The following is a 24143-nucleotide window of genomic DNA, read 5'->3' as shown; positions in this document are numbered from 1 at the left end:
CTCTCCATAGGATAGGAATTGTATTATTTTGCAATTTTCACCATTTCAGTCATTTCCAGTGGTTCTCAATAGGGGCAGCTGCCCCCCACCGGGGTGGGGTGTCAGTGGCAATATATAGATAACGTTTTTGACCAAGGGGGCAGGGGTGGGCTGCTACTGGCATCTAGTGGGTAGAGGCCAGGGACAGTCCCCCACAACAAAGAATTAACTGTCCAAAATGTCAGTAGTGTCGGGGTAGAGAAACCTCAGTCTACCACCTCACCACTGCTCTATTTTTGTCAGTCTGTGGTAGATATCTCAGTATACCTTTAATTTGCCTTCCTTTTATTTTGAGTGAAGTTGAAGATCTTTTGGCATTTAAGGACCATTTGCATTTCTTTTTCAATGAACTTGTTCATATGTTTTACTCATTTTTCTGTTATTTTTTAAGTTATTTGCATATTAGCAATAGTAATCCTTTATCTGTGATATGTTACAAATATTTTTTTTTCCAGTTTGTCCTTTATATCTTTGTTTTTGCATGTGGTATTTTCTGCCATACCAAAAAAAGATGTTCTTAATGTAAACTGAATACTCCCCCACCCCTCCCTTTTTTTACTGGTATTCAGCTTTGTTTTTCACATCCTCCATCGCAACACACTCTTCCTTTGTCTTCTCTATTACCCCGTCTTCGTGATTTTCTTCCTGTCTCTGACTGCTCCTTAATTTTGTGTTCTATCATTCCCTCACTTAGTAGGGTATGGTCCTATACCCTTAAGTATTCCATACCATAGTTATCCCATCCTTTGTTCATACTACTCTGTAAGCTTTGCATTCTATCAGGTATTGGTACTTGAATCTTTTTTGTAATGAATGCATCAATCCTTAACTTTTACTTAGACTAAACCATAATTAATCTTTTGATATCACTTGATATCACTTGATATCACTTGACAAGAGCTTATATTTCTTCATCTTGAACAAAACCGTTCACCTCAATAGATCAACTTTAAACAAACAGGCATTCCCCAAAAAAGTGACAGCAGTGAGAATTTATGAAACTTCCCTGTACAACTTGTCTCTTTTCCTAAACTTGAATTTTTAAATTATGTACAGTAAACAGTTTTTCTGGCCTTGCTTCCTTTTATTAGATGAAAATCTTTTTGTTTTTTGATGGGGATTTTGTTTATTCATAGGAACAGTATGCCCTCTGAAATAATGAACCTATTTTGTCACCTGTGTTGGGTGGGGGGTTGGTCACATCAGTCTGTAGGTGAGTCTACGTCGAATACTGTGTTGAATTCTTAATGTAATATTGCAAGATTATCAGAATGCTTGACCCATTGTACATTTCACTGTATCACCTATATCAACAGATTTAGTAGTTTTGGTATTCTTTTTAAAAATTATTTAATTTAAGAGAGAAAAAGTGATAGTGTTTTAATTTGTTTCTTTCGTTATTAATAAGTAGACCATTTGTTCTAAATGTTAATTATTTCTAACTTCCTTCTTTGAATTGTCTGTTTGCTTATCTATTGGTAGTTCATGTTTTACTATTAGTTCTCGAATTTAAAAAAATAACATTTTTTACAGTGTTTAATACATGTTCATTGCAGAAATTTTAGAAAACAACATAAATTTTAGAAAGACAACATAAATAAACCATAGTATTGCCAGTGTCGCTAAAATCTGTATTTTTATTTAGATATTTAAATGTGTATTTTAACACGATAGGATACAAATTGCGTATTCTATTTTATAACCTTGTTTTTTCGCTTATCTTAATATAATAAACATTTTCTCATGTCATTAAACCTTCCTTAGGGCAGAGCCAAGTTTATGCACGATGACACGCCTTTTAATACCCCTTTCTGCATCTTTTTTTTTTCCCTTTCTGCATCTTAATCTTAATAGATCAGTAAATGTAAAAAAGGAAATTCTTCCTGTCTTAGTGCTGCTATAACAGAGTACCATAGACTGAGTGGCTTACTTATCACACTTACGTAAGCTGCGAAGTGTTAAGATAAAGGTTCTGTCTGATTCAGTGTCTGGTGAAAGAGCTCTCTGCTTTGCTTTTTTTTTTTTTTTTTTTTTTTTTCAGTAAGGGCACTGTACCCTTTCAGGTGGGCTCCACTCTCATGGCCTTATCACCTCCCATAGGCCCTGACTTCTGGTACTATCACATTGGAACTTAGGATTTCAATATATGCATTTTGGGGAGACTCAGGCATTTAATCCATAATACTCCCCATCACTGGAAAGTAGGAGGTTGTCCCACTAACAAAACCTCAATCTTGAAGAATCTTTTTCTTAAGTTGATGTAGATAGAGAGTGAGGTAGAATGGAATTGTGGCCCTGGAGTGGCAAGGTGGTGGAAAGAGGAAAGACAAGTAAACATTGTGGCACCAGTGCTGCTCACTGGTTTTTTGCTGGGACCTGGCTATTAATGGTGTCCCAGGAGTAGGCTGTACTTTGCCTCAAGCCCTATGCTATCTGTATAAAGAAATCTTTCAGTCAAAAAGATTGAAAATAAAGACATAAATAAAGCTGTACCAGGCAGATGAAGTACAAAATAAAGTAGGAGTAGCAATATTAATATCAGAGCAAACTTTAAGGAAGGAAGCAGCAAGGACAACAAAGACAAAGAAACATCAATTCACAGTGTATCAGTCTGTCTAGCATTAGAAATACTAATGTTTGTATTGGCAAAACCAAGATGGTAATGGGAGACAGTGGCAAAGGGACCAAAAAATTCCAAACACTTGGAAATTTGAATTCTTAGTTCTAAGTGAAAATTTAAAATTACAATTACAGACTGTTTAGATAACATTTTCTATCAAAACTCTGGAGTGCCAGAGGAATATTCTATTCAAAGGAACGTCATCGAATGCTTTTATTTTTATACAAGGAATAGTTTTTTAAATGAATGGGCTAATAAGTTTCAATTCAGGAAGATAACACCAGATAAAACAGGAAGAAATTAATAAAGGCAAAATCAGAAATTGCTGAATTAGAAAGGAAAAAAGTATCAATAAAAGTGATAAGTAAAAATTTTTGATGTTCTTTGTAAAAGATAAATAGTCCATCCCAAGTCTAATTAAGAAAAAAGTAACTAGATTCACAGTCCTTTATCAAAAACTCACGTGGTTAGATGGGTTTGAGAATGCAGCATGTTTCGTATTTGAGAAAAGTAATTTGTTGCACATACCATATCTTATGACACCTCTAGCAGATCTGAGTCAGAACTCTGTAATCCGACTTTTTTACTATATCACATTGATGAGTCTAGAAGAAATATCTACTCAGTGATCAACTTAATAGAGGTTTTAAAAAACACATGTGACAGGATTAAGTGCTTATTACCAATAAGGTACTTGGGAAATGGAGTAGAGAAATACTTCCTAGACATGCTAAGAGGTATCATCTAAAAATAATAGTGAACACTGTATTAAAAAAGTGCTGCTCAAAGTGTTTGTTACAGTTTGTGAGGAGGTAAATATAGAAATGAGTAAGAATTTAGAAATACTTAATGATGTTTTGACAGTAAACTTGTTTTTGTTGAATCTAATAATTAGAAAACTTGGGTTTGTATTTTATGTTTTTCTATTTCATATTTCTAGGAATTTATTTTTGGTATATTTTACAAAAATATTGTTCCCAGTGGATTAGGGGAAAAAACTCAAAGCCAGTTCTTCATTGTGGATAGTTGGCGATGCCCTGCTCTAGGGGAACTTCTGTAAAGTTAAAACAAGACCAAGGTGTCCAATGTCACCACCATTACTCAGTGTAATGCAGTAAATAAAAAGGAATATGTAGAAAGAAATGAGGTGTAAATATTATAAAGAATCTAATTGGACACATATCTTACTATAATAGTAAAAATTATAAAGAACTTGTGCATATGTAGTTTGTAGGACCTGTAAGAACAGTGCAATGGATTTTCACTGAAGGATAGCATCAAGAACTCTTAAGAGTCTGAGATTTTACCACACTTGCAAGCTAACAGTTCAGACTGCCACAGTTTCATAGATACTGACAGAAGACACAAGACTTCTGAGTCAGAGACAAAGGATGTTACTCATGGGATAGTAGGCACCATACTCTTCATGTTTGCCTCAGTTCCCCCTTGTTCCTGAACCCCTTGGGGGACGGTGTGGAGTAGGTCCAGGTGGATGCTGAGGACACAGTGGGTCTGTATCACAGCTGAGGCACCTGAGCTTAAGGAAAGCCCCTAGTGTTGGGGGGCTGCTGGCAAACCTGCCGGCTATCTTTATCATACTTGTTAGGAAACAAACCTGCCTCCTACCCTGGAGGAAGATATTGTCTTCATCTTGCAAGTTTATTTGCTCTCCAAGCATCCTTGAAAAAATGTTTAAATAAAACTTGAAAAAGCTTGAGATATCTGTGGGGAATTGTCTCAGCAGATAGAAAAGTGATGAAATGTAGAGCCACATATTTGGGCGCGCGTGTTACTGGAAGATGTCGGCCGGTGGGAGTGTTATTGTAAGACAGCAGCCAGCTCATTGTCAGGAAGTCCGTTCTCCCTGAGTAAGTTCTATAAATTTAACATAATATTTGGTAAAATAGATGAAAAGGGTAATTTGGAAAAATTATTGCTGAAGAATTTGAAGAAGTTAAAAGTATTAGCCATCCCTACTATATATTAATAAAGATTTTTAATTTTTAGTTTGCAGTAACTAAATTTGCATGATACTAGTTTCAAGATGGGGAGGGATGGTGTATGCATACATGTGCCTATGTGTGTATGCAAATAACGTAGAACAGGTCTCAGGATAGGAAAGGCCATTTTACTGAGGTGTCACAGCAGAAACTAGATTTGACTGCGGAAACAAAAACAAAATAATGTTAAGCAGCGTTTAACAAAGTTAAAAGGAAAAGGACAAATTATTTTGCAACGTGTATGACACAGTGAATAGCACTGAAATATTAAATTCTTAGAAATTAGTGGGAATGATGAATTATCCAGATAGAGTAATGGGCAAATAAAATGTAAATGAAAATAACCGGTCACCGTAACAACAAAACAGAACTAATACTGGTAAAGATGTAAGACGTATGCTGTAATTCCGAGGATTGGTGAGGCTGTGGGGAAGTAGGTTCTCATATAGAGTGCAAGCTTGGAAGTCAGCCTTTCTGTAGAGCACTATGATGCTTTTTTAAATCTTGATGCCTTTTAACCCAGCAAGCTGCCTTTCGTGAATTTTTCCCAAAAGAAATAAGCCAAAGTACAAAGAGTTTATGGCAATGCTGTTTTATGATTTAAGATTGGCTACAATCTGAATGTCTGCTAACATGGAGACTGATCTCTAACAGTTTCTACTTTTCTTTTCTGGTAGTATTGTATTATACTTGACATACTGTGTATTTACTTGTTGTTTATTTAGCTCTGTAAGAATACAGAATTAGAATGTAGCTGTTTGAATATAGCTCTGTAACTACAGAACATCTGGTTGGTTCATTATTTTATCCTCAGTACCCATGATAATGTCTACCACGTAGACGTCTCTTAACAGATGCTTCTTGGAAGTTGAACATATTTATAAAGGTATTAAGTGGAGGGACTTCCCTGGTGGTCCAGTTGTTCAGAATCTGCCTTCCGATGCAGGGGATGCGAGTTCGATCCCTAGTCGGGGAACTAAGATCCCCCGTGCTGCGGGGCAGCTAAGCCCATGCATTCCACAACTACTGAGCCTGCGCGCTCTAGAGCCTGAGCACCACAACTAGAGAGAAGCCCATGTGCCGCAACTGAGACCTGACACAGCCAAATAAATAAATAAATAAATATTTTATTTTAAAAAAGATATTAAGTGGAAAAGGTAAATTAACTATACAGCATAAACTTTTTGTGGAAAAACGATCCCACTTTTTGTGGAAAAACTGTATTCATCTACATAATTATGTAATCTCCAGATGGAAAATTATGAATATTTTTACTGCCCTATCCTTTTCTGCCTGAAATGAGAGCATAACAGTTTTATAATACTGAAAAAACAAAGATGTTAATATTATGAGGAAAGGAGGGGTGACACGTGGACCTCCTCTAAGAATAAGAATTTAATATTTTCTGAAGGCGAAATTACTGACACTGTCTTGACTTTTCAAACTCTTGCAGGTAGCACCCCCTCCGCCCCCAATTACTGATGCACCTGACAGCACAGCAGATACTGGTGGAGGTTTACCAACAACCATGGGAGGACCTCTTCCTCCACATCTGGCTCTCAAAACAGGTAAGGGACTTGAATGTGTGCACATGACTGAGAATAAGATACACGATCTTGCATTCATCATCTTTCTTTCTCACTTGGATAGATAGAAATAACTATAGTAAACTCATAATTTTCAGAGAACCTAAGAACCACATAATACCACCAGATTATTTAATCTCTTTTATAACTTGGTACAGCTCAATTCCTTGCTGTCTTTAGCTTTTACTAGTTTTTGATCCCTGGATAGATTTTGCACAGGCTAGAACATTTGGTTAAAGGGGTCTTATTTACTGCTCTTTCTTGTTTCTAACTTATTTCTACCAAATATATTGTAGGCTTGTTTGTTTGCCCTATGGATCCCAGTCATTGCTGAATTCTATATATACCAAAACTTTATTAGTGTGTCCGCTGTAGGGTAGATTAAGTGGAATATTTGTCAAATTGCCTAAGTCTCAGATCCAGTGTTTATGAAACAAGAATAGCAGTAGTACTTACTTATAAGATTATTATGAAGAGTAAACTTTTAAAAAGCATATAATAAACTTGATAGAGTTTCAGTCAATATTAACTACTATTTTTAGTTATTCTGCTTTCTCGTCAAGATTCATCACTTTTCAACACCTTTTAAGCTTCTCCTTATTTCCGTCTCTAGCACTAGTAGTTAGCTTTCTTTCAGGATCATACTTAGCAAAGAAACCATTTTATCATTTAATCAGCTATTATTGGGTTGGCCAAAAAAGTGCCTTTGGTTTTTAAGTAAAAATAAAAGGCACATTTTTCATTTTCACCAAGAACTTTATTGAACAACGTATCCACCCTTTTTGTTCCACTACCTTCTACCATTTTTTAGGCAACTTCATAATTCCATCTTCCCAAAACTTTTTAGCTTTTTGAGCAAAAAACTATTCTAGGTGCCTTTTACAGTCTTCCAGGGAATTGAAATTTTTCCATTAAGAGAATTTTATAAAGAGGTAAATAAATGGAAATCTGAAGGTGCAATGTCTACTGAACACGGTGGATGAATCGGAACTTCCCAGCCAAGCTGTAGCAGTTTTTGCCTGGTCATCAAAGAAACATGTGGTCTTGCATTATCCTGGTGGAAGGTTATGCGTTTTCTGTTGACTAATTCCAGACGCTTTTCGTCGAGTGCTGCTTTCAGTTGGTCTAATTGGGAGCAGTACTTGTTGGAATTAATGGTTTGGTTTTCTGGAAGGAGCTCATAATAGAGGACTCCCTTCCAGTCCCACCACATACACAACATCACCTTCTTTGGATGAAGACAGGCCTTTGTTGTGGTTGGTAGTGGTTTCGTTTCGCTTGCCCCATGATCTCTTCCGTTCCACATTATTGTACAGTACCCACTTTTCATCACCTGTCACAATTTGTTTTAAAAACAGAATGTTTGGAGGCTTCCCTGGTGGCGCAGTGGTTGGGAGTCCGCCTGCCGATGCAGGGGACGCGGGTTCGTACCCCGGTCTGGGAAGATCCCCCATGCCGCGGAGCGGCTGGGCCCGTGAGCCATGGCCGCTGAGCCTGCGCGTCCAGAGCCTGTGCTCCATAACGGGAGAGGCCACACAGTGAGAGGCCTGCGTGCCGCAAAAAAAACCCCCAAAAAACCCAAAAAACAGAACGTTTGGGACTTCCCTGGTGGTACAGTGGTTAAGAACCCGCCTGCCAGTGCCGGGGACATAGGTTTGAGCCCTGGTCCGGGAAGATCCAACATGCCATGGAGCAACTAAGCCCATGCGCCACTACTGAGCCTGCACTCTAGAGCCCGCGAGCCACAACTACTGAAGCCCGTGCGCCTAGAGCCCACACAGTGCAACTAAGAGTAGCCCCCACTCACCACAACTAGAGAAAGCAGCAACGAAGACCCAGTGCAGCCAAAAATAAATAAATAAAATAAATTTTAAAGTAATAATTAAAAAATAAATAAAAATGGAGCATTTTCATTATGTTTAAGTAGAGAATCACATGCAGGAAGTACGGTCAAGAAGCTTTTTCTGCTTAATTTACGTGGAACCCAAACATCAAAGTGATTAACATAACCAAGCTGGTGCAAATGATTTTCAGCAGTTGATTTGGATATTTTGAGCATGTCAGCTATTTCCCATGTTGTATAACATTGAATGTTCTCAGTTAATGTCTCGATTTGATCTCTGTCAACTTCAACTGGTCTACCTGACCGTGGAGAAATCTCCAGCACGAAATTTCACAAACCGCTTCTGACACGTTCGCTCAGTCACCGCACCTTTTCCATACACTGCACAAATCTTCTTTTGCATTTCGGTAGCGTTTTCGCCTTTCTTGAAATAATAAAGCATAATATGCCGAAAATGTTGCTTTTTTTCCTTCCATCTTCAGTATTAAAATAGCTACACAGGGCTTCCCTGGTGGCGCAGTGGTTGAGAGTCCGCCTGCCGAAGCAGGGGACACGGGTTTGTGCCCCGGTCCAGGAAGATCCCACATGCCACGGAGTGCCTGGGCCCGTGAGACATGGCCGCTGAGCCTGCGCTCTGCAACGGGAGAGGCCACAGCAGTGAGAGACCGCGTACTGCAAAAAAAAAAAAAAATGACTACACAAAAATTCACCAATTTTGATAAGTCTTTTATTAAATGCTCGCTGATATGACAGCTGTCACATACAGTCTAACAAAATTGTTTTAAATGAAGTTAAAGACAACTTTAAGTGCTCCTAGAGCCATCTTACAGGAAAAATCTGAATGAACCTTTTGGCCAACCCAATACATAAGCAACAACTTAAAGCTACATTGATAACGTATGCTGGGTTATCAGTCACTTATGATCATTACTTGTAGCACCCCCCTGTATACCATCTTTGGAATTAGCAATTTAGACCTGTATTCAGTCATGTAACACTTTTCAGGTAAGTCATAGAGGTTTCAGGCCCATTTCCAAATAACTGAAACGTTGGATTTCTAATAATGGAGTGCTAAAATCTAAATTAGGAGTATTTTTAAAAAATATTTAGGATCTTCATACAGTTTGATTTATCAAGGGAACAATCATTTTCTTCCCGTAATAGAAAATAATTCTGGAATTGGGGCCTCTGGCTATGGTGCTCCTGGGCCCACCTGGGATCGAGGAGCCAATTTGAAGGATTATTACTCAAGAAAAGAAGAGCAAGAAGTACAAGCGGTAAGGCTGTAACCCTGTGTTACACCTCCTGGAATGTGATTTAGGACTTGGTTCATGGCAAGGTTTAAGATATTTGCAACTTAATAAGTTGGTGATTGTTTTAAGTAGTTATTTGAGACTGATTGTTCACCCAAAACACCATAAACCTAAGCTGCCTGTTAAATCTGGTCATTAGAATTGCCTGTGAAATAAAACAATTTTTCATGGTGTTAATAAAAGATCTCTTCATCTGCTTTGTAGGAAATGTAGGTGCCTCAGTAAACGTCCTTTCATGAGCACTCATGGTAAAGGCGTTTTCATAAGACAGAACACTTACTTTTCCACTTGATATATGTAAAGTGTTAAAACCAGCGTAAAAAATTTTGTCAAAGGTTTCTTTGGAACAGTTTAAATACAGTACATTAACTAATAGCTTGTTTATACAATAGGGCCATCACATGGAGTAAAAACTAAATTCTGGCTCAATTTTGACTAGGATTAGAAACTATTAAACAACTTTTGCATTATAAAGCATGGTACAAAAAAGTTATTTTTGTGCGTTAAGTGTACATAACTAAACTAAACTTAGTGGAGGCAAATTTAATTATCATTGATTCAACAGACCCTTGAATCCGAAGAAGTGGATTTAAATGCTGGGCTACATGGAAACTGGACCTTGGAAAATGCTAAGGCTCGTCTGAACCAATATTTCCAAAAAGAAAAGATCCAAGGAGAATATAAGTACACCCAAGTGGGTCCTGATCACAACAGGTTTGCTTGTTTCACTCTTTGCCTTCTGTAGTAAGTTAGGGTTTTGTATAGTCATTCTATTTTTGTATGTGCTATCTGGTTCAGTTTGTGGATTAGCAGCAAATTGAGAAAAGATATGTTATTTTGCCCAAGAAAAATTGTTATTGATTTGTAATGTGCAGTTTACCATGGTTTTCACTTAGGAGTGTGATTTTAGCTGTGTAAGAAGTTATGCAAAAATCTGCTGTTTGTGTTGCTAGACTTTTAGGTTCTCGTATGAATCTGAGAGGCAAAACTCGTAGCCACAAGTAGTGGTTTGTCCATAATTGACTTAAAAATCAGCCAGAGGTAGTGAGTTTATTGTTCACTGTGGTATTAGAGGCAGTTATAATGTTTATTTCTTCCGCGCATCAAGTTAGACACTTAAGTTTAGAGTGGTCAGAGGTAGATGGCATTGCATCTAGATCCAAAGTTCCCATCAGCTTGGAAAGTTGCCAGCTCTTCAGTCCTATTATTGAAGTTTTAAGGGCTTATTGTAAAGCTGAAGGAGAGCCTCAATCTTTGTATGAGTTAAATTAGCACACTTTTATTCTGTTAAATTTATAAAACTGAACATAAAGGGAGGAGGTTGTTCTAACAGTGACAGTATGTTTCTCAGCCTGCTTGCTGTTCTTCCTGAGAGCATTCCAGGGTGTAGTAATTATTACTCCCAGGAAGGCTCATATGGATTAGACTCTTCTGGGGGCACTATATTTTATTGGAAGGGAGGGAATGTTACAATGGAAATCTGGATGATTTAATTTGCTGTCCTTATATGAAATAAATTATTCAAAATACATCAAAAGTTTTTCCCTTGAAAATCAAAGGGTTCTTTGGTTGCATCTAGCAGCCCTAAAATAATTATAACTAACAAAAAACTTTGACACTGGTCAAAATGATGTTCAGAGCATGGTTCCCCCTGCTTCGCACTGTTTTGTTCAATCCTGAATTCTCAAATACTTAAATTTAACGTCACACTTTTTTAAACCCTCAAAGATCATAAAGGAAACATTCATTTGTTGATGATTTTTTAAAAAAATATTTTGTTTTTCTGCACTGATTGGGCTTAGTAGCAATTGGTGACTTTAAGAACAGTTAGATAATTTAAGTATGCCTCAAGCTTATTATAAACTTTTTTTTTTAAGTGTCTTATTGGCTTCTGATACAAAGTTGAAGAATTCAGGCTATGATGAGGAAGGCAGAGAAGTTGGGGGAGCTAGGACAGCATTGCTCTTTATATGTCCTTTATTTAAAGGCATAACAGACAGCAACACCAGAGGTCTGTGTTCATACACACATGTGCTGCTGCTTAGGCTGAACTAAGCAATCACATGGGAAACTATTGTAAACTGATTTCTGGTGTTGCTGTTCCCCCTAGGTGGAGGAGAATGAGATTGAGTGCTGACTTTAAGCCTGGCTGAGAAACATACTGGCATCGGTGTCATTAATGAAAGGGTGGATGTTGTTCCCTTGAAAGCCAGTGGCCTTTGACCCCTGAAGCCGCTGTGCCTGAAGGTCAGTTCACATGAGGTATAGGAAGGAATCTAACATTTATTTTTTTTCTAAAGTCTCACCTAACCTTTTATTCACAGCACAAACTCAAGGTTAGAATGTACATGAGTAGTGGAAGGGATCAGAAAGCATAGATTTCAAAGGGCATTTTTGCCCTTGTTAAAACCTAAATTTATTCCCTAGAATCTGCTAGAAATTTTAGCTATAATTTTCAAAAATATTTTGTTCTCCAGGACCTGATTTAAATAAAGTGTGATATAAGTAAGCTAAATTTTTTGTTATCAAGGGCTGCTTCCAACTGCAGGCAGATATCAGACCCCCGCCTCAGGAACCACTGACATGTGCACAGTGGTTGTACACCCATGTGTATGTGTGCATACCTGCATATATTTAGCTTATCTTAGCAGATTGAAATCATTAGTGGGTGGCCCATGCAAAGGAATCTTAAAACAATCACAACTATAATTTAAGGGGTTTTAGGCCTATTTTATTTCTCGGCCTCAAGCTGAGTGGAAAATTCCTTTTCACTGAACGTATTCTAGCTATTCAGACTGCAACCTGTGAAATAAGAGTTAATAGTAAGTAAATATAGAACCAAAAACCCTAACATTTTCTTTTCGTGAACAGTTGGTTCATCAACTTTGATTACAGCTGTCTCGTGCCATGTTGTGCATTATTTAAAGTTTATGTACTTCATTTGTTCTAGGATTGAACAGATATAAGTGTTTACAGTGGTTTTTTGCTTTGATTTGCCTAAGCAGTTGGAAAGCCTGCCTGATTGGGGAGTCCTGGATTTAATAATTTCTAAGAGTGAAATTTCTAACCTTGTTTATATATATTCTTACAGGAGCTTTATTGCAGAAATGACCATTTATATCAAGCAGCTGGGCAGAAGTAAGTGCTTCCCTGATACTCTGAGCCTTGTATAGTGGAGTAGTATTCGCTTTAAAGTCTTGAGCCACATATATGTAAGCTTTATTAATTTGATGGAGTCCATGATATAAGGTAGCATTTAGGGTATTTTAGAATATTAGAAGGCCCACTTTCCCATTTTTGCATGTGAAAAGAAAGATTGTGTTAGTTTACGTTTCAAAGGGTAAGAGGTGGTAGGCTACTGAAGAATCTGCCACTGTCAGAGAATTTTAAAATGTTTTTTTATCATTCTACATAAAAGATATAATTCCTTTGGGTAAGGCTAGCTAGGTGACATTTAGAAAGGAGTTAATCAGATGACAGGATTGGAGGCCTAAAAGTGAATGTGAGCATTTATAAGAGTCACGGAGTCGAGAAGAAAAGGTGAGAAGTTTACCCTGAGGAAGCACTTAAGGAATAGGTTGGGGTTATTCATAAAGGAAGTAGAAAGGCAAAGATATATTGCCTTTATTCTTAGTAAGTTTAAAGCAAGCAGTGTGTCATGCTTGAAAGTACGGAATAGCCCTGTGTACCTGGTTTTGTTACTAGCGAGTATTGTGACTTTGAATAAATCACACCTACCTTGCTGGGACTCAATTTACTTCACTAAAAATTAGGAGAAATGGCTGAAGATTCTTTCCAGCTTGAGAATTCTGCAACTAACTCTGATGACTTAAATTTAGTATATCAAAGACTTCTAATAGAATCAAGCCTTTGAATGAATCACAAGGAGATGATGTTGAATTTTTTTATCCTAGACCTTAAAGATAAATTACTCTGTGTGAATGGGAGTTTATTTTAAACTTATTGGAACACAGCTACAGTCATTTGTTTATGTCAGGGAAGAGCAAACTTCTGTAAAAGTCCAGATAAATATTTTAAGCTTAGTGGGTCACATACATCACACATTATTTCTGTCTTATATTTATGACTCTTTAAAATTTTTACAACGTTTTTAGTTCCTGGGCCCATAGGTTCGTCAAACCCTGGTTTAAGTATTGTCAGTGAATGCTTTCACACTTGAGAGACAGAGCTGAGTAATTGTGACAGACGATGTGGCCTACAAAGCCTAAAATATTTATTTTCTGACCCTTTATAGAAGAAGATTGGTGTCTCCTGGTCTAGGCACTTTGGGCCCATTTTCTTTCCTTTGATTTGCTTTTTGATCCTTTACTTTTCAGAAGCTAAACTCTCTTTTCTTCCCCTGTTTTAATGCCAAATGATGTTAATAATAACAACTTTGTTGAAATAGGTTATTTGCTTTGATAATGATTTGTATGTGTCTTAGTGTGTGCCTGTAATCAAGATGGTTGGCTACTTAGTTGATAAGCTGTTAAAGTATGGCTTTTGGTTAACAGTTAGAATGAAAAGGAACTTAGAACTCATAACGTACTCTGTATTTTAGGGCAGCTTTTGTACCTTACCTCCTAGTTGCTTATGTTGAGATGTTTTCTTTACTTAGACGATTTATCCTTCTGTCCTTGATAATCCTGACCTTAAATTATAGGGATTTTTGCACGCGAACATGGATCAAATAAAAAATTGGCAGCACAGTCCTGTGCGCTGTCACTTGTCAGACAACTCTACCACCTTGGAGTGATTGAAGCTTACTCTGGACTTACAAAGAAGAAAGAAGGAGAGACAGTGAGTCTTTAGACTTAGTAGCCCAAAGAGATATTGTAAGATTCAGTTTAGCTTCTGTTTAATAGTTGGCTAAAGAAGTTTGATAGTTCTGGGACTCTCGCCTCAAGAAATGGAAATGGCCCTACTAATCATCATTAAGTAATTCGTTCACGAGGGAACTGACTTGTTGGCTTTAGGACTATTGTAGACCTAATGTTGACTGCATACTCTTAACCCTACTGTAGTAGATTTGAGTAGTGTTTGGGTGTATGTTACATGATTTTCATGGCCATCCCTCTTCTGCAGGTGGAGCCTTACAAAGTTAACCTTTCTCAAGATTTGGAGCATCAGCTGCAGAACATCATTCAAGAGCTAAATCTTGAGATCGTGCCCCTAGTAAGCATACAGCTATTTAGTTTACCTTTGTATTGTACTTCTCTAGTCAGACAAACAACTAGTATTGTTTTTTGGTTTTGTTTTGTTTTCTGTTATTTTTAATAGCCTGATGATCCTTCTGTGCCTGTTGTACTCAACCTTGGCAAATTGGCTCATTTTGAGCCATCTCAGCGACAGAACCAAGTGGGCGTGGTTCCTTGGTCACCTCCACAATCCAACTGGAATCCTTGGACTAGTAGCAACATTGATGAGGGGCCCCTGGCTTACGTGAGTGCAACATTATTTTTGAGATCAGACTCTCGTGTTTTACTTTTGAATATATTTCATTAGGATATCTAGATAAAAAATGATTCATTTTGAAGCTGAATTACGCTTTTGTGTGATTGTTGCCTTCTCATTTTACAGGCTACTCCAGAACAAATAAGCATGGACCTCAAGAGTGAATTAATGTATCAGCTGGAACAGGATCATGATTTGCAAGCAGTAAGTCTGTGAAGTATTTAGACATAAGGTGCTCGCAGTCTCAGAACTTTCTAGGTATGGGCAGAAGGACAGCGAATAATATGTTTTTGCCCTTTCTAGTAAGGTAGATCAAAGATACTAACCTAACTGCTAATCCTAGTTACCTCTGAGGGTAGTTGTGAGTTAAGGGCCTGTGATTCTTAAGGTGGAAGATGTGGGATAATAACTTTTTTTTTGGTAGTTTTTTTGTATTTTCTGAATGAAACAACTTAAAATGTTAGAAGAAAGGGAATGTATATGTAATATCTAGGGAGAAAAGGAGGAAAATAAGGGTGTGGATAAGGCCAAAAGATAGATTCTTCAGAAATTTAATGGAAAGAGACCGTTCAACTAGAGGTATAAATATATACATTCTTTTATGAAAAAGTATATTTTGAATATGCAGCCAGTGGAAAGGAATAACTTTTTATAGAGATGGCAGATTTTTTTTAGAATTAAGATAGTTGTTTCTAATATGTATATTAGTAGAAATTTAAGGTGTAACTTTTCTAATACAGATCTTACAGGAGAGAGAGTTACTGCCTGTGAAGAAATTTGAAAGTGAAATCCTGGAAGAAATTAGTCAAAATCCAGTTGTTATTATCCGAGGCGCTACTGGATGTGGTAAAACCACACAAGTTCCCCAGTTTATTCTAGATGACTTTATCCAGAATGACCGAGCAGCAGAGTGTAATATTGTAGTAACGCAGGTAAGTAGCAAGCCAGCTTACGAGGTGTGTGCCTGGTGTGGATAGGGTTTGAGAGGTGGAAACACCTAGAAGCCTGACCATTCCTAATTCTTTGATCAACTCCCCTTTGTAGTGACAAATTCTGAAAGTGGTAGAGTGTTAGGCCCTTTTAAATTAAAAAAAGAAAAAGGCGTGAAAGGAATTTAAGTCTGTGTTAATCTCCAGTATAACTCACGGATAAGCTAAACTGAACCATGTGAAGGATTCTTTTTGTCTGGGCTAGAGGGAGTCTTTGGGCCTAGAATTGAACAAAACAGAGTACTTTCTCCTTAAGTTTACATCCAGACCTTGGTTCTCTTTATCTTATCACCTTAATGTTCAATAAAAAACCAGTCAGAGCAAGAGTAGACAAGATAGAAAAAGATAGAAAAACATAAATGGTTGGCTTTAGCTGAATGCTTACTATACACCAGCTTCTGTTTTGTTTGTTTATTTGTTTGTTTTAACATCTTTATTGGAGTATAATTGCTTTACAATGGTGTGTTAGTTTCTGCTTTATAACAAAGTGAATCAGTTATACATATACATATGTTCTCATATCTCTTCCCTCTTGCGTCTCCCTTCCTTCCACCCTCCCTAACCCACCCCTCCAGGCGGTCACAAACCACCGAGCTGCTCTCCCTGTGCTATACGGCTACTTCCCACTAGCTATCTATTTTCCGTTTGGTAGTGTATATATGTCCATGCCACTCTCTCACTTTGTCACAGCTTACCCTTCCCCTCCCCACATCCTCAAGTCCATGCTCTAGTAGGTCTGTGTCTTTATTCCCGTCTTACCCCTAGGATCTTCATGACCTTTTTTTTTTTCTTAGATTCCATATATATGTGTTAGCATACGGTATTTGTTTTTCTCTTTCTGACTTACTTCACTCTGTATGACGGACTCTAGGTCCATCCACCTCACTACAAATAACAATTTCGTGTCTTTTTATGGCTGAGTAATATTCCATTGTATATATGTGCCACATCTTCTTTATCCGTTGATCTGTTGATGGACACTTATGTTGCTTCCATGTTCTGGCTATTGTAAATAGAGCTGCAGTGAACATTGTGGTACATGACTCTTTTTGAATTATGGTTTTCTCAGGGTATATGCCCAGTAGTGGGATTGCTGGGTCGTATGGTAGTTCTATCCAGCTTCTGTTTTAAACAGTTGATATTTTTTTTTAACTCATTTAAAGTTTATGACGCTAAGATGTAAGTACTATATTATTTAATATTTCTCTTTTAGTAACTTAAGGCACAAAGAGATTTAAAATTGTCCAAGGTTAACACAGGAAGTTGTTGAAACTAGGATTCATAACCAAACAGTTGGCCTTCAGTATTCCCCCTTTTGACTGCTACATCCTGTTGTTACCTTGCTAGCAGTAAGCAGTGCCTGCAAGTTTGTTGCAGTGCTTAGGGAAGAGCAGTCTTCTTAGGTTAAAGCGGTTCCTGTCAGCTCTAACCCTGTACTTCTGGCACTTGAAAGGAGAGCATTGCAAGTAGCCAGATACTACCTCTCAGGCTGGCTCAGACCTTGACTTAGGGATTCTTAACCTGGGAAGCTTAATTGATACTCAGGGTAGAGTCATGAATCTTGAAATAGCAAAAGATGTTTGTACACGTGCATTTATGTGGACATGTATAAACCATATTTTTTTAACATGTCTGAAATGAAGTATATCTTAAAATTGGCCTCTGTATTTTATAGGAGAGTTGGGTTTGGCGGGGCCTTTAAAAGATGACTGAAGGAATGCATTTAAAATGGATGATATTATAAGCTTGAAAAAAATATGATAGGTCTCCATTTTTCTGGGATAGGACCCTTAGCTTTCTTCTTCTCAAAATGTTCTTTGATTGCCCTTCTCACTCCCAAAACTGGTTATGATTTCTTTGCCTCACAGCAGAAGTTCCAACCTCAAGTACATCAATATAATATACTTGCTCTTAATGCTTATCTGGTTTTTCAGGAGGTGTATTGTTCAGGAGGGCGCCATTTTACAGAACTTTGAGCTCTGCTCTGCCCTCCTTCCTTACTACCACTCTCCATTTTTAAATTCAAAACAATTCAGCCATATACACAGAAATGCTGACTTCACCAAATGAGCTGAACACCTATGGTCTCACTCAGAAGTTGTTTGCATGTCATGAGTATGAAAAAAACTAACTCCCGCCCAAGTGAGAAGTGATTTTTTTTCGCCTGCTGTCTGACATCAAATCCAAATGGTTCCAGACAAAAATGGCTTCTGTTTGTTCCAGACAAAAATAGTTTTTGTACTGTGGTCTTCAACTTTGTATAATTTGCTTACTAACTTGTGTCCCTTCCCAAATAATTTGGGCATTTCTGGTGGTTTCATCTGTAAAATGAACAGATTTCTATACGTAGGCTGTAACAAACGTACTTCTTTTGCGTATAAAACAACTTTCACTTATCCACTAGTTCTTTATTTATATTGCTTCATAAAGTGATAGATTTATGAAATTGAAAGATACTTCACAGAATTATTCCATCTTTCTACTCAGGGTGGAATGTTTATAATAGATGGTCACCTTACTTCTGCTTGAAAATTTCCAGTTGTGTGGAGTTGTAGCCTGTGTCTTCTGATTTTGGACAAATGACTGACCTGTCACATGAAATCGACATTCTGTGGCTTCCATCTTTTTGTCCTAGTGCTTGTCCCCAAATCAGTCTCTGATTTCTCATACCTGTAGTAAGTCTTCAAAAGTTTGTATAGTGTCCTAGTATATCTCCTTTGTTTTATAAACAACTGTAGTTTAGCCATGAAGATAGAGTCTAAGGTTGTTAAGCACATTGGAAGCATCAGCATCCTACCTGAGAAGGTAGGCCTGAACATACTGATTGGTCATTGTAGAATACAGTTCTTAATAATTGTGGTATTATATAGTACTTCTGTTAAGGCAGTCTGAGACAGCATTAATAATTTTTGTAGTAATATCACTGTTGTATCATCTTTTGATTTATTTATTCATTCATTCATTTATGGCTGCGTTGGGTCTTCGTTGCTGCCTGTGTGGGTTTTCTCTAGTTGCGGCGAGCGGGGGCTACTCTTCATTGCAGTGTGCGGGCTTCTTATTGTGGTGTCTTTTCTTGTTGCGAAGCGTGGGCTCTAGGTGCGCGGGCTTCAGAAGTTGTGGCACACGGAGTCAGTCGTTGTGGCTTGCGGGCTCTAGAGTACAGGCTCGGTAGTTGTGGCGCGCAGGCTTAGTTGCTCCACAGCATGTGGGATCTTCCTGGACCAGAGCTCGAACCCGTGTCCCCTGCATTGGCAGGCAGATTCTTAACCACTGCACCACCAGGGAAGCCCTCATTTTTCCTTTTTCCTCCACTTGCAGTCATATATAGGAAACCACATGAAGTCATTACTACCTAAGTTTTTTATGTGCTTGGTTAAATGTGTTATTTCAAGTCATAGAGCACAAGTTGAGAGATATTATGAACTAGAATAAAATAGAATGAGTAGCTCAAACCTTAACTCGTAACCTTACCACCAGCTTTAGTGTAAATTCTATACCAAACTCACTGTATCCTTTTTGTGCCTTCAGGCTATTCATACTCAAGCCACTTAAAACTTAGGGTGTGAGTGTGCAACAATTGAAAATAGGAAATAGTTATTTTCTGACCTTAAAGATGTTGAGAGAGGTGAGTTAAAATTGCTAGGATGTTGGGCTTCCCTGGTGGCGCAGTGGTTGAGAGTCCGCCTGCCGATGCAGGGGACATGGGTTCGTGCCCCGGTCTGGGAGAATCCCACATGCCGTGGAGTGGCTGGGCCCGTGAGCCATGTCCGCTGAGCCTGCGCGTCCTGAGCCTGTGCTCCGCAACGGGAGAGGCTATAACAGTGAGAGGCCCGCGCACCGCAAAAGAAAAAAAAAAATTGCTAGGATGCAAATCAAGTATGTTAAATTAACATCTGTGAATATTTTGGCAGTCCTGCACGTACCCCAAGGTACCATCATTTCAGGATACAGCTGTCTGTCATGTAAAATAAACTCAGAACTTAGAAAATAGAGAAAGTGGAGTCTGGTATATTTTGTGATATCTGATGCCTTAGAAATCTTGTATTTTATTGCAGCCTAGTTTTATTACCATGTATTTAAATACCCAGATGAGAAATAGGGGTGCAAAGTTCTGAAAGCAGTACTCTTTCAGTTACAGATTGCTAAGAAGAGAAATTACAGTTCTGGATAAATGTCAAGAGGGGTATAAAGGATGCAGATTTTGAATACTGCAAAAGAACACTTTGAGACAGGCCTTTAGCTGCTTGTGGTATGGAAAGTTTTACCGGTAATATTAGCTGTTTTAATTAATTAAAGTGAACATAGAATTGTGAAGAAGAGGTAATCACTTAGAACTAACTACTGCTATGGCTGGTCTCCAGGCAAGAGTAATAAGATTGTACAGAGCAAATGAGAGCAGATAAATACGCAGTGAAAATGTAAAGAAAAGCTCATATGCTGGAGGATAATTTGAAGTATTCTGTTGGAATGACTTAACATTATCCCTTGCTTTCATCACCACTACTTTTTACTAGTCTCACTTAAATGGGTTATTCTGTTACTTAATCCAAATACAACATAAAATTATAACAAGAGGCAGAATAATTGGGAAAAGGCTTAGTTGGAAGTAAAGAAAATTTGTATTACATCTGAAGTCATGTATATGAATTTAGGCAAAATACCTTTACCTGTGAACTTGTGTTTTTATCTATTAGAACGGGAAAAAAAATCTCATCGTTATTCTGAAGCACAAATAAAATAGTACATGCAGTCATGGTTTTTACTGTTGTTACACAGATGTTAATTATGATTGTTCTGGGGGGTCTCTGTAGTCTTGAATCTTTATATTTATTTATAGAATATAGAATATTTCTATATACTATAGAATATTTAAGAGAGGATAAGTTAAACCATATGTGGAAAGGTAGTTCTGCGGGTGTAGAAAGAAGGTGAACCTTGCTTTGTATTTATTCATTGTAGGACAGTATGTAAAACAGTTATTGAATATCCAAGGGAAAAGAGAGAAAATATTCAGGGGATAAATAGAGCAACCTATTTATAGGTTATCAGGTAGCATGCAGTCTGAGAAGTGTTTAAACATTAATAGTCTTTTACATTAAGCATTGTTCTCGCACACAAAATGCCTATCCTGCGGATATTTATAATGAGCTAAGAATTATACTGAGAATAAGATTTTATTTTTAGTTTCTTTTTTCTGACTCTAAAAGTATTATATACCCATTGGGGAAAAAATTAGAAAATAAAGTAAATTTTAAAAGAAACCAAAGCCCATGCAGAATCCCACCATCCAGAAGTAATCATTTTTACTTTTGGCCTTTATGCTTTCAGACTTCATGTACATATACTGTATGTACACCATCCTAACTTGTCCCCTTTATGTAACAGCACACCTGCTATTAAAGCAACAATAATTTTCTGATGACTTCATAATTTTCCATTTTATGCATATACGTTTATTTTATTCTTAAATGATGGAGATACTTTAAGATTGTTTCCAATATTTTGATATTTATGTATGCTGGGATGAATATACTTGTACATACATTTTATACTCTCATTGGATTATTTCATTGGAATAAATTCCTAGACCTGGAATTGTTGGGTCAAAGGGTATGCATATTTAAGTTTTATGCATTTTGCCATACTCCCCTCAGGAAGAATCATACTGATTTCCAGTTGGATCAGTTATGAATAAAAGAAGCACTTCTCTTTTTAATATGTATTTTAAATGTTTATTTTGAAGTTAGGGCTGTTGAAATTGGAAGGCGGTAAGTTAGAGAAGCATACAAAACATGGAAAGGAGATTGTAGGGTCATTTGTTTCTTTGCTGTTTGAATAGTCATCTTGATATTGATGTTTTCTACTTTTACTCAAGGAAATTTGGCCAGTAGGGCTTCTGAAGATGGTTGTTTTAGCACTTCTTATGTTAATTTGTAACAGCCTCTGTCGTGGATGTCTTGGGAGGTGAGGACTGTACCCATATTCACTTTAAAAGGCTGGAAACTACAAAGGTGATTGACCTGAAAGTAGCCTCAAGCTGGTAAAAGCAATCCTTGAGTATCCAGTAGCATAGAAATACACCTCAGAAGAGTCCAGTATCCTAACTGAGTTGAAGTTTTTCCAGAAGCCAGCTATTTAGTAGAAATGTTGAAAACTATAGGAAAGACAAAAGGAGAGAAAAGCGATAATAGTGTTGAGCATTTACCTATTCTTTGTAGAATGCAAAGAACTTCTTGAAAATGCCCAAAAACTTTGTATTTTATACCTTCAGTGGAATATCATCTTCACATTCCCTGACATAAGTATATAGCAGAATGCTTCTCTTTATGGACAAATGCATAACTCAGTCCTTCATGTAACACTTTTATTCAGAGTTAGTGAGGTACAGAGAACTGGTTGGCAATGGTCATTAAAAGCTAGCATTGTTCAGCAAAACAAGGCACATAAACCAGAAAGAATATAAGCTCAGGAAAATGTACAGTATGTTCGAGATGGCATCTTTTAATCCCTTACCTTGCTGGACAGGGTAAATATGAACTAGGTGATTGTACACTTCACCTGTATGTGTTACTAGCCACATACCATAAGAGACTCTTGTGTTAGGGGATATAGAAATTAATATATCGTGTTTTATATTAATTCAAAGGATGTTGAGGGCTTCCCTGGTGGCGCAGTGGTTGAGAGTCCACCTGCTGATGCAGGGGACACGGGTTCGTGCCCCGGTCCGGGAAGATCCCACATGCCACGGAGCGGCTGGGCCCGCGAGCCATGGCCGCTGAGCCTGTGCGTCCGGAGCCTGTGTTCCACAGCGGGAGAGGCCACAACAGTGAGACCGCGTACTGCAAAAAAAAAAAAAAAGGATGTTGATAGCTCTAGTGAAGCTACTGGTTTTTTGGTTTGGGGGTTTTTTTGGTTTGGTTGGTTTTTGTTTTTTAAGATTGTATTAGCCTCTGATTTCCTGAATGGTCATGTCATATAACCTGGGGTATAATCACATAGGTACTTAACTAAATATGGAACTCGGAAAAAACTTTCTTAGTCTAGGAACTAAAATACAGTCTATCATCAGGAACTTTTTGACAAAGTCAAATACAAGGCAACCTGGAAGCATTTAGTCTAAATCTGCATGTACCTCCATAGCTATACATTCAGGATATCATAATAGCCATGGTATCCACCAAGTAAATGCTGTTTTGTGTACTTAGAAGACAGGGGACACTTTGGAAGTTTTCATAAAAGTTAAGGTCCAACACTTAAAATTTTAACCCATAATTGTCCTTAGGGTTCAGCATATTTATTGCTAACAGCATGTATATTGCTGGAAAAGGTAATATACACTCAGTTTTCCCAGCTACATAAGCTCATCAAAACGAGGAGTGATTTCATTGAGGTGTTTTTTTTACCTCTAGCACCTTTTGTGGCACGTGATATCAATACAGATAAGCTATGACTGCTTTATGAGTTAATAAGTGAATGAATCGTAGATATGGCAAAGGAGGTTGTTCACCTTCCTAATAACCCGTACATCTCAGTTAAATAGTTCTTTAAACACAGTGCAGTGTGCCTGCACTGTGGTAGGAAGTTATAAGAACAAGCTCTCCACGTGTGATCTGTCTGCTTCCCTACTGGAAAATCACTTGATACCATTTAAGAGTTAGGGCCAATGGTGAAGAAATTTTATTTTCTATAAAACCTTGGAATCACTTTATATACAAAATGAAAAACAGCATTTTTAACTGTCTACGATAGAATTAAGTGGTATTTTTTTTGTTTCTTTAATAAACTTTGGAGCTTCCTAAATGTTATCACTACTATTATTGTTTCTGTTGATTACTGAGCTGGCAGTGGGTCAGATTTACGACAGTGATTTAATAACCCTAGTAAACAAGTGTAACTAATTTTGTATCTTTTAAATCACTTTTTTTTTTGTCTTGTCTCAGCCCAGGAGAATCAGTGCAGTTTCTGTGGCAGAGCGAGTTGCATATGAGAGAGGAGAAGAGCCTGGAAAAAGTTGTGGCTATAGTGTTCGATTTGAGTCTATACTTCCCCGCCCTCATGCCAGTATAATGTTTTGTACTGTGGGTCAGTAATCTGTTTTATTTTGGCCTTTCACTTGGGGTTTACATTGTGTTTGTGAAGAAAACTTGATAATAGCACAGAATGACTGGAAATAATAAATCAAGAACCCAGTTTCAGAATTCTTGTTTAAATAGAACTTTTGGCAATTTTTTTCTTCATGGAGGGTGTTATGTACCTGCTGGCTGTTGTAGTGCAGAGCAAATGAAATCAGCTTAGGTTG

The 24143-nt window shown here is 37.5% G+C and overlaps 1 protein-coding gene across 2 annotated transcripts in view; it reads left to right on the top strand.

Moving 5' to 3' along the window:
• The window catches only part of DHX9 (DExH-box helicase 9), a 52342-nt gene that overhangs the window by 7731 nt on the left and 20468 nt on the right, over window positions 1-24143 (top strand). The window contains exons 3-12 of one of the 2 annotated variants that reach the window (XM_060295573.1): window positions 6113-6227; window positions 9253-9365; window positions 9967-10115; window positions 12493-12539; window positions 14065-14201; window positions 14487-14576; window positions 14682-14843; window positions 14982-15059; window positions 15596-15787; window positions 23785-23926. In XM_060295573.1, coding sequence (XP_060151556.1) covers window positions 6113-6227; window positions 9253-9365; window positions 9967-10115; window positions 12493-12539; window positions 14065-14201; window positions 14487-14576; window positions 14682-14843; window positions 14982-15059; window positions 15596-15787; window positions 23785-23926 — 1225 coding nt within the window. Of the gene's footprint in view, window positions 1-6112; window positions 6228-9252; window positions 9366-9966; window positions 10116-11511; window positions 11649-12492; window positions 12540-14064; window positions 14202-14486; window positions 14577-14681; window positions 14844-14981; window positions 15060-15595; window positions 15788-23784; window positions 23927-24143 lie in introns of those variants that run through there. The other variant, XM_060295574.1, reaches the window with a different exon arrangement.

This window comes from Globicephala melas, chromosome 1, assembly GCF_963455315.2.
Source record: "Globicephala melas chromosome 1, mGloMel1.2, whole genome shotgun sequence".
NCBI lineage: Eukaryota > Metazoa > Chordata > Mammalia > Artiodactyla > Delphinidae > Globicephala > Globicephala melas.
This window is presented reverse-complemented; position numbering and strand designations above follow the sequence as displayed.